General features: G+C 38.2%; 1 protein-coding gene across 1 annotated transcript; it reads right to left on the minus strand.

The window, feature by feature from the left end:
* Positions 1 to 671: 671 nt before the first annotated feature.
* TMT1A (thiol methyltransferase 1A) lies at positions 672 to 10,190 on the minus strand. Its single transcript, XM_074225920.1, has 2 exons — positions 9,457 to 10,190; positions 672 to 7,088 (listed from the first exon to the last, which is right to left on the minus strand). Exons 1-2 carry the CDS (start codon positions 9,952 to 9,954, stop codon positions 6,852 to 6,854), a joined length of 735 nt encoding a protein of 244 aa, XP_074082021.1. The 5' UTR covers positions 9,955 to 10,190; the 3' UTR covers positions 672 to 6,851.
* Positions 10,191 to 11,425: the final 1,235 nt, after the last annotated feature.

Genomic DNA, 11,425 nt, shown 5'->3' on the forward strand with positions numbered 1-11,425 from the left:
TGAGTATTTTGATCCTTCTTGGGCTCATATGCAAAATATTTCTCAATGGTCTTCCTCTTATTTCTCTGCTTGCTCATTTTCCCAGCCTGGGCCTGTTTTGGTGGTGCTTCCTGAGCTTTTGGGACACTCCCACAAGGGTCTCAGTGTGTGAGGCTCTGTCCTCCCTCCTGGTCTGTGAATGACCATAAGCACCCCCCCTCTGCTATGGGGCTGAGGTGTGGGGGGGGGGCCCTGCTGTTCTATGGGGGGGGCTAGACTGTGATCAGGATCTGAATGTGGTCAGAGCCCCAGAGTCCTGTTCCAGGGGCAGAGGACAGAGCTCTGCAGTCTCTCACTCTTCACTTCCCTCCCTCAGCTCAATGGGCTCATGCCCTGGAGGCTCCTGCTTACCAGCTCCCCCTGCTTCTGTTCCTGGATCTGGGCTGCAGAAAGACCGAGCTGCTTGCTGTGTGCCCTGAGGGCTGGGCTCCACGTGCTCGCTCTGGCAGAGGTCCCCCGCTGTTCCCCCACTTTGTGCCGGTGCTCCCCAGGTGTGTAGCTCAGGAGACTCCCCCCTGCTGTGAGCCACGGCTCCCAAGCTCCCTGGGGCTGCCTCTGGGAGGCTGAAGTTCTTTCGCTCTGCTGGGCCACCCCTCTGGTGGGCTGCCCCTCCAACCCCAGGGAGCAGAGCCTTTCTGCTCTTTTCCAGGTTACCTTGAGTAGGAGAACTGCCTCACTGGGTCCTACCTCACTAGGAACTACCTTGAGTAGGAGAACTGCCTCACTGGGTCCCTTTGTGGGTTCTGTCTCTCAAAAGTTTAGTTAGAGTCCTTAGTTTCAAGTTTTATCATTGAGCACCTAAGACTCAATCCCTTCTTGGGGATTAAGCACCTAAGACTCAATCCCATCTTGGCTCTGCCCCCTTCGTAATAGAAGTACTTAGAACTCTGAATTTTAATTGTATTTGTCCTCCAAAGACTTATGAGTCAGAGTTCTCACTTACCAGAACAAACTTACCAGAGTGGTGAGTCAAATGTTTAGAATTCCACACTTTGGGGGAGGGAGTCTGGAATAAGGGAGTATGTATAATCTTGTGAGAACTTTAAGAATGTGCATTGGAAATGCAGGAGGAAGATCAAAATGAGTGTTTTAGCTCTGTATCAGGATGCAACAGCTGTAGCAAAGGTTCATGATCAATAGAAGGGTAGAGATTAGAAAGACTTTACCCTTTCCTCCTTGCTTTGTGAAAACTGAGGTCTTATAATTGCTCTATCGTTTTGGACTTCACCCTTTATCTATTTCCTGATAATAAAAAATGATTTAATTTTTCTCCAAAAAAAGTGATTAAAAGTTTTTCATAGGTTAAAAAAATTCAAAATCTCACTTTCTCCTTTTGGAAATTCCAAACTTCCTTGTCACTGTCAGGCTAGCCCACCAACCCCATACCTCTAGGTCCGTGATCCATCTATAGCTGCTTTTCCAAAGCAAAGACAGAGCTACTCACCTGGATTCAATCAGGATTAAATGACAAAGAGTAGAAACCATTGCTATATGGGACTCAAAGGGAATTAGGGAGATTTATGGGTGGTAAAACATGATGTCTGTGATTCTAATTTACCATAGAATCTGGGACAAAAGTTATCTCAAATCTTTGGCTCTCAGTATCCTCACTTCACTATAAAATGAAGACCTTGATCCATGAAATACTTTATTTGAATTGTTTAGATTCTCCCAATCTAAAGAGAAATGTTAAGGCAACTTTAAAACATTACTAGAAATACAAAATTAGGAGATTAAAAAAGATAAAATTCAATGTTGGATGGACTGAAGAAACAGGCATTCTGTTACTTTGTTGTTGGGGCTGGAGCCTGATGAAAACTCTTTGGTGAACAATGCAATTATCTGATGAGTCACAAAACTGACTATTCCTTTTGACCCAAATATTAAAAAAGGCATATCTGTACAAAAGTATACATAACTGTTTTATATGTAATAGTGGAAAAATGTAGAAACAGCCTATGTGTACAAGTGGAGAATGTTTGAATAAATCACCACATATTAATGTAATTAAATATTATGGTACTATAAAAATGATAAAGATTAAGAATATAAGAAATATGGAAAGAACTTCATAAAGTGAGACAAGGTAAGTTCAGCAGAATTAGCAGTTTATATACTTTAACCACAATAACTATATATGTATGATCTAGTGACCTGGTCTGTGATTTTATCAATGTGGCAGGCTCCCTCTGCAGAAACTTTTTTCACCAATGCACATCTATAATTCACAGTCTTAGTTACCTGAGACAAAGGAGAAGTTGTGACTTAAGTAGGTATCAGAGAGAGAATTTAAGCCTAAGTCTTTTCATTATAAGGTTAACCCTCCATCCACTCTACCTGTCCTAATGGATACAACACACACACACACACACACACAAACACCTCAAAGATAGCAGAATTTCATCTGAAGTTGGAAGGAGACAGAGAGCAACTTTTTTTTATTTGTCAATTTAGTTCTGAACTGCTAAAGGTTTATGTAGGATTTTATTTCTTGTTTTGCACGTTTAATTGATTTTGTTGATGAATATTAAATTTGTAGTAGAAGCAACTCAGTGTTGGGACTCAAGGGATTAATTTAGAATTAGATCAAGTTTCAAATTTGGATTTTTAATTCTGGGTAAATATTTTTTTCATTTAATTTTTATTTTTTCCCAACAACACATCAACAAAAATTTTTAAGATTAATTTTTTAATTTTAATTTCTAAATTCTTTACCTGCTTCCCTGCCTTCTCTTTTCCTAGATAAAATCAACGGCTCATAAATACTTAGTTCAGAGTGATTAAAATGGCTTTTAATAGCACATCTTAACAAAAAGACCACCTTTCTCTCAAGGAAAGAGGGATGCCAAATCACAGCAAGGCTGGCTCTTATATGCAGTTTGAAAGTCTTGCTCCTCCCCCTTCATGCCAATTATTGACCAGGTCACAATCTAATTGATACAATCAAATTCCACAATTCTTTCTCTAGATACAGATGGTATTCTCCATCCCAGTTATCTCCAAATTGTGCCTCATTGTTGCTCTGATGGAATCAGAAAGTCCATTAAGACTGATCATCAATTCCATGGTGCTGTTGTGGTGTATAGTGTTCTTCTGGTTCTGCTCATCTTGCTCAGCATCAGTTCATGCAAATTCCTCCAGGCTTCTCTGAATTCCCATCCTTCCTAGTTTCTAACAGAATAGTGTTCCATAATGTATATATACCACAATTTGTTTAGCCATTCCCCAACTGATGGATATTCACTAAATTTCTAATTCTTTGCCACCACAAACAGAGCTGCTATGAATATTTTTGTACAAGTGATGTTTTTACCATTTTCTTGTTCTCTTCGGGGTACAGACCAAGTAGTGGTATTGCTGGATCAAAAGGTATGCACATTTTTATTGCCCTTTGGGTATAATTCCAAATTGCTTTACAGAAAGGTGGGATGAGTTCACAGCTCTACCAACAATGCATTAATGTCCCAGATTTCCCACATCCCTTCCAACATTGATCAATGTCCTTTCTGGTCATATTGTCCAGTCTGAGAGGTGTGAGGTGGTACCTCAGAGATGCTTTAATTTGCATTTCTCTAATAAGTAATGATTTAGAACAATTTTTATATGACTATAGATCGCTTTGATTTCCTCATCTGTATATTGCCTCTGCAAATCCTTTGACCATTTGTCAGTTGGGGAATGTCTTGTTTGTTTTTTTTTTTTTATAAATTTGACTCAGCTCTCTATATATTTTAGAAATGAGTCTTTTATCAGAAATACTAGTTGTGGGGTGGCTAGGTGGCGCAGTGGATAAAGCACCGGCCCTGGAGTCAGGAGTACCTGGGTTCAAATCCAATCTCAGACACTTAATAATTAACTAGCTGTGTGGCCTTGGGCAAGCTACTTAACCCCATTGCCTAGCAAAAAACCTAAAAAAAAAATACTAGTTGTAAAAATTGTTTCCCAATTCACTGCATCTCTTTTGATCTTAGTTACAGTGATTTTGTCTGTACAAAAACTTTTTAATTTAATGTAATCGAAATTATCTAGTTTTTTTTAATGATGTTCTCCATCTCTTCCTTGGTCATAAACTGCTTCCCTTTTCATAGATCTGACAGGTAAACTATTCCTTGAACTCCTAGTTTGCTTAAAATATTGTTTATGTCTAATTCCTGTATCCATTTTGAACTTATCTTGGTATAGGGTGTGAGGTGTTGGTCTAATCCAAGTTTCTGCCATACTAGCTTCCAATTTTCCCAACAGTTTTTATCGAAGGGAGAGTTTTTATCCCAAAAGCTGAACTTGTTGGGTTTATCAAACAGCAAATTACTATAATCATTTCTTGCTATTTCTTTTGCACCTAGTCTATTCCACTGACCTACCACTATATTTCTTAGCCAGTACTAAACAGTTTTGATGACTGATGCTTTATAATATAATTTTAGATCTGGTAGGACTAAGCCACCTTCTTTTGTACTTTTTTTCATTAAATCCCTGGAATTTTTTGACTTTTTATTTCTCCATATGAATTTACTTACAATTTTTTCTAACTCATTCAAGTAATTTTTTGGAATTTTGATTGGTAGGGCACTAAATAAATAGTTTAATTTAGGTAGAATTGTCATTTTTATTATATTTCATTTATGCTTGGCCTATCCATGAGCAGTTAATATTTGCCCAGTTATTTAAATCTGATTTTATTTGTGTGAGAAGTGTTTTGTAATTCTTTTCATAAAGTTTCTGTGTCTGCATTGACAGGTTGATAATTACAAATTTTAAAGTTAGAGCACTGGACTCTTAAGATTCTTTTAAGATCTAGTCCTGACTTGGACTGTAAGCTCACATTAAAAATAGCATACTCTTCCAAAATGAGATTTCCTAGCCATTATAAGAAAAATGACAACCAAAATATCCAAGAATAAAGATATAATATTTCATTTAATTTGATTTTCAAAAAACAGAAATTTCTTTATTGACTTGATTTTTTAAAAAATAGTTCCCTTTACAAAGCCCTCTTGAGATAAATATCAAACAATATAATCATGTAAGAAAATAGACTCTCCTTAATATTAAGCAGCATACACCTACTTCCAAAGCACTCAGGCAACCCAGCCAACTTCCCTTAACTTGCTATTGCTCCAGCCACTGGGAACAAAGAAATTCCTGCACAGGACTCATGGTGAAGCTGAATCTTCCTTGTCTTAACTATCAATTGAGCTTACCTAAACTATAGTTTTTACAACTTTCTTGATTCCCAGGGGGCCCAACCCTATTCTGTGCAAAGCTCCTGGATGGTAGAAAAATACTAAAACTAGTGAACTAAAATACATTAAAGAATAATCTAATCAGACTCATGAACAGTTATGAGCCATAGTTAGGTTCTCTTGTTTCCTTAGTAACTTGAGTCTTAATGACTTGGATATGAATAATCCTAATAAATGCAGTGGGCTCTGGCTCAAATTAAAAACTGTTTGCCCTTCTAAGGAAAATAGGAAGAACACTTGAGTTGGATGGAGTCTGGAGATCACATATTGGTTCTGTTCTTTATCAGCTGGATAAACTTATATAACTTGTATATAAATTTTATATTTGTCATATAATGCATATACACATGTATATAGGTACACATAAATATACACATACATATATATAATTATATTTATATAAAGTTTACATCCAAGTTATATGTTTATTCAAAATATCTATATGTGTGATGTATGCTGGATAAGCTTTAAAAATGACTTGGGCAAAATACTGAACTGATTTCTCTGAACCTTACTTGTAAACAAGAGTAATAACATATCTCCGAGGATTTGTTGTGAGATCAAATAAAACTATATCCATTACACATTTTATAATCTCTAGGATTTAAAGATAGAAGAGCCTTAGAGTTTATCTAAGTCCAACCTACTCACTTTACAGATAAGGAAAATAAGTTCTAGAGAGAGAGGTCAAATGATTTGCCCAAGGTCATGCAGAGAGAGAGAGAAAGATTCAGGATTCAAACCCAGGTCCAACAGTTCCAAATCCAGGGCTCTTTTTATTCTATGATGCTATGTGCTATTATTTACTTAAGCATTTGTGATTTGGTACTTAGGGTATTACTATTTGGAATAACTGTTTAAATATAAGACACTTTATCTCGCATGAAACAATATAGTTTCTGTCTACTAAGAATATGCTGAAGTCAGTGTTAGATATGTGTACAAATAATAGCTGATGGAATTTGAGCGATGGAAAAGACATGAGCAGAATAAATCAAGGCCCCTAGGATCCTGCTCTCAAAGAGTCTTTCTCCTACAACTGAATTCCATTAATCCCTTTTTGGGAATGTGTTGTGTGTCATTGACTCAATTACTAATGACCTCCATATTTGGTAGATTATCAAGTTAGCTTTTTCCCCCACTTTCTAATGCCAAAATTTGGACATAATTTGGACATTATTAGCAACAAGGGAATGAGAGGGTGCGCTGTCAAGTTCAATCCAACCTAGGCTTTTGTTAACAAATTGAGAAAGATGTTATATTGTTGAAAAAGTCAAAGATGCTAAATAGAATGTGATTTTAAGATTATATGGGTACTCCCCAATATTCCCAAAATTTCCATCTTCTTAGTTAACTGAGAGCTGGGCAACATTTTTTCATGTTTTTCCAGAAGATTAAGAACAGGAGTATATAATATAACAGAGCATCTTTCCCTATTCTGCCATCCTCTCCTTTCAGAGTGAGAGAGAAAATAACCCCCATTCTTCCCCTTAACCACAACATTTTTATAATTAAGTTTTAAAAGGAAAAGAGGAGACTCCTCCAAGACACACTACTCCTCCCACCCAATTATTTCATGGCATATCCAAGAATATGAGGCCGAACTATCTTCCAGGAAAGGGGTGCCTGCAGGTGTTGGAGCTTTAGTTTGGAAAAGTTGGCCTTCTCGAGGGGTTTCCAGCTCTCTTTGGTCAAGTCACAACCATCAAACATTAGAAACCATGATGGCCGGAGAACTTGTTGCCAGAAGAAATTCCAGGTGGACGGTTCAGCTGCCACATGTTCCAAGAAATAAAAAGCACCTCCCTAAGAAATGAGATATTTTAGATATTTTAGACCAGGGAAAGTCATATAGTTAACTCATCTTGTCCAGCTTTCTATCATCCGTAAATTTTGACTAATTATTTATGGATGAGGTGAATAGGTGACTTGGATAAATTATACCCATGAGAAGCTTTTAGTCAATTCTTTCAACATCCTCTCTGTCCCTGCTGCCTTCCCCAAGGATTTACCCTGAAGCTGGCAGCAGGAATGGAAATCCACTGAGCAGGAAGGCTGCAAACAACCATGTGTTGTTTGGGTCCTTCTAAGGGGACTCGTAAAAATCTGAAGAAGATTGGGTATAAATACATTGTGGATTTTTTATATTTGAGGAAGATGAATATGACTCTCCCTGCTTCATCTTATAGGACATGTAGATTGCACTTTTGGGAGAAAGGTGAAATTTCTGGGTCCCCTCCTAAGATGGGGGTTACACAGAATAAGAGTGGATATCTGGCTTGATAAAGTAGTCCTTAGGTTAACATTTTTTGTTATTGTGATCCTTTGTCTTTTTGATGCATCCTATGGTCTCAGAGTAATGTTTTTAGATGCACAGAATTGTAAAGGAAATCAAATATAATTAAATATTGCTTTTCAAAATTTCAAAATTAAAAATTCATAGACTGATCACTGACTCCCTACTATTCTATTCTATGATAAAGAAACAAGACCTGCTTCTGGGTCTGCAGTTAAGCATCAGCTGGAGTCTTAGACTCAGATGCTCCCTAGAATCCTTGCTGTAAAGTAGACACAGGCAATAAGAATTTACTCAATGTAAATTTTCAGGGAACTCAGAATTTTTATCCAAGATGTAAATACTATAAATCACACCTAGGACAAGTGCCTCGAGGCAGCTTGGTAGGGGATGAGAACAGAGAAAGTTGTAAAAAGGGAGGAGCCCATCTTAAACAATCACCAGGTTTTAATCATTAATTCTTACTAAGTCATTGTTAAGCTCTATTGTTTCCATCTTTCAGGAAGACTATTAGTGCAGTCAGCATATTCTCAACTAAGCTTAGTTATAGCTATAGATAATAGTTTTTTTGTTTTGTTTTGTTTTGCTTTTTCCTCGCTAGACCCTTCTCAGACATGCCCTGTGAAACTATGTACTATTATTCTTCAGAAATATCTTCTACTGTGAAACTATGTACTAAGATTCTCCTGAAATATCTTCTACTGTGAAATTATGTATTAATATTCTCCTAAAATATCTTCCATTTATAATGATTTATAAGAGATTGTAACTCTATTTCTAGATAGTTGAGGCAAAAATAATTTTGATGTCTCACTTTCCTAATCTGAATTATGTATCCTAATTTTTTCTTAGCTTGGGAAGATGCCGTCTGAATACTCTATTTCAGTAAATTGAAAATTTTCTTTCTTTTTTGGTGCTAATATTGAAGTGAAGTTCTGGGGACATCATAAAATATTAGATAATAGTGATAATGGAAATATTCTAATCATTTCCAAACATTTTCTTAAGGCAGAAGATAAAACTGAAATCTTAAGGAGACTTTTCAGGGCACATTTTATATGCAGATTTCCATCAATTAGGAGATTTTTTTTTTGCAAAGCAATGGAATTAAGTGACTTGCCCAAGGTCACACAGCTGTCTGAGGCTGAATTTGAATTCAGATCCTCCTGACTCCAGGGCTTGTGCTTTATCCACTGTGCCACTTAGCTACCCCAACAGGGGATTTTTTTTTTAGGTTTTTGTAAGGCAAATAGGGTTAATTGGCTTGCCCAAGGCCACACAGCTAGGTAATTATTTTATCTGAGACTAGATTTGAACTCAGGTATTCCTGACTCCAGGGCCAGGTGCTCTATCTACTGTGCTACCTAGCCACCCCACCAATAGGAGATTTTTGATAAAAATAGTTGTACTAGAATCATTTTATGGCATTTCAGAGCTACTATATCTGTATTATAATGTGGTGATTTCATTAGGAAATAAAAAGGGTTTCAGTTCTCAGAGCAAGACCACCCAGGCACAGTTATTCAGATAATTCAAGCCAAACACTTCTCTCATATTATCAAGGAAGTAGAAGGTGGGCATGGGAGTCTTTGCCACCAGCTTTCAATATAATTTTAGGTAAAGCCTAACAATCTCTTCTAGTTCTGGAAAAAAATTGAGAAGGCTTTATGTTTTCCTACAAGGAGCTGGTGCCATCTAAAGAACATGAGGAGTTAGGAGTCACCCCTAATGCTTTTCTTAACTGCGAGTGGTGGAAGAAAGGGGCCTTACTAGAACCCAATGTACTAATTCTTATTCTGAATCTATAGAAATGTACTAGGCTGCTTATGAGCAGGTTCTATTGACAAGGGCCCATCTTGTATCGTCTTAACAACTCACCGGCCTAAGCACTCTGTGTACCTCCTGGATGACTTTCTCTTGATTTTGGACAGAGCACAGGACCAGGGTGCAGACCACCACATCCATGGAATTGTCTGCTATCTGATGCATGTCTTCCCCTGAAGCCACTACGAAGCGTTCAAACTGGAGGTGTCGGCTTTCAGCAATGCTTTCAATCAGGAACTGCTCAAAGTTGGGATTGGGATCAATACAAGTGATCCTGCAACCTGGAGGGTAGAATTTAAAGTTGGCTCCAGTGCCACAGCCAACCTCCATCAAGGCCAACTTCCCCGAGGAACCTGCAAACTCATGCAGGTTGCCAAAGAGCTCCTGCTTCTTGGCAGCCATCTCTTTGTTGTAGCTTTTGGAGAACTGCACCATGAAGTGAGGAAAGAGTTTTTTGCAAATCCAGTCCCACAGGCCCAGGAAGTGGAGGAGAAAGATGGGAAACACGGCAGTGGAGATGGCCAGTCGGAGGATGGAGACAGCAAACGCCATGAGTCCAGAAATGAAAAATCCAGACTGGGTTATGCCTTCCTATGGTTCAGGATCCAGCTCTCTGGCTGTTTGCGATCAGATTCAATCGACTGCCCAGGAAAAAAAGACAGGCTGTGTCAGACTAACTTGGCTCAAATCAAGTCAGCTATGGGCAGCTGTCCCAGATTTCTACCCAGTGAGCAGGCTCAAAAGCTGTTAGACATCCCTGTCCTCCTCCTCCTCCTTCTCCTTCTCCTCCTCCTCCTCTTCCCTCCAACCCGGTCCCTTCCCCCACTCCATAACCTTTCACCTAAAAGAGAAAGCTTATCCTATTCTCATTTCCATCTTATTTCCCCTTTAGTGCTTGTGACTTGTGGCTAGTTCTGTGAGGTGTTTTTGGTTTCGGTTTGTTTTTGTTTTGTTTTGTTTTCTCACTGGATACTTCTCAGACATGTCCTGTGCCTGCTTTCTACTGTGAAACCAGAAGTAGTGTTCAAGGGTTTGGCTGAAATTAAATAGGGGACTTCATCAAAGATTAATTTCCATTTTTAAAGGGAAAGGTTAACTATCCTAACAAGAAAGAGAAATAAGAACTCTTGTCATTCACTCCCAGGTTGGAGAAAAACAGAGATCAATCATTCACCCAAGGGTATGGAGCTAAATTTTGATCTTGCTGAAAGTTTAACCTCCCCGAGCCTCAGTTTCCTCATCTGTAAAATGAGGAGGTTGGGTGACATAATTCCCTAAGGGCCCTTCTAGTTTTAAATTTATGATCCTGCAACCCTAAAATCAGGTTTCCTAAAATCTAATCTGAGGAGGTAAACATGTCTCACATCCGCATCTTGGTACGGTGGTACATCCAGCCTCCCATCTGGATTGCATTCCTCCTTTACTTTCCTTCTCAGAGTCTCTGACTTCCTTCAAAGTTCTAAGTTGAATGAGATCTTTCCTTACCTCTATTTCATCCCCTAATTCTTTTTGTTTTGTTTTGTTTTTTGCAAGGCAGTGGGGTTAAGTGATTTGCCCAAGGTCACACAGCTAGGTAATTAAATGTCTGAGGTCAAATTTGAACTCAGGTCTTCCTGACTCCAGGGCTGGTGCTCTATCCACTTCACCATCTAGCTGTTTCCATCCCCTAATTCTTCTGGAAAAGACTTTACATTCATTTGTATTAATTCATGTATGTGTCTTTAGTTTCTATCTCCCCAGGAGAATGTAAGCTCCTGAAGAACAAGAACTAGCCCTGAAGACAGGAAGACCTGAGTTCAAATTTAATACTTAACCTTCTTTGTCTCAGTTTTCTCATCTATAAAATGAAATGGCAAACCACTCCAGTATCTTTGCCAAGGAACCCCCAAATGGTGTCACATAGAATTGAACATAACTGAAACAAATGAACAATGACAACTGATGGACTGTGGATTCAAATGGGAACACTATATTGAGCATAGTGGATAAAATGTTGAATTTATTGGTTCAGAAAGATTATGGT

The sequence above is a fragment of the Macrotis lagotis genome, chromosome 2 (assembly GCF_037893015.1).
Source record: "Macrotis lagotis isolate mMagLag1 chromosome 2, bilby.v1.9.chrom.fasta, whole genome shotgun sequence".
NCBI classification, from domain to species: domain Eukaryota; kingdom Metazoa; phylum Chordata; class Mammalia; order Peramelemorphia; family Peramelidae; genus Macrotis; species Macrotis lagotis.

What these genes read in the sequence shown, in the direction of transcription:
- TMT1A (XM_074225920.1), bottom strand. Translation starts at nt 9,954, where the DNA reads ATGGCGTTTGCTGTCTCCATCCTCCGACTGGCCATCTCCACTGCCGTG. An exon ending in TACACAGAGTGCTTAGGCCG is followed by an intron (nt 7,089 to 9,456) that starts GTGAGTTGTTAA and finishes CTCATTTCTTAG; the next exon opens with GGAGGTGCTTTTTATTTCTT.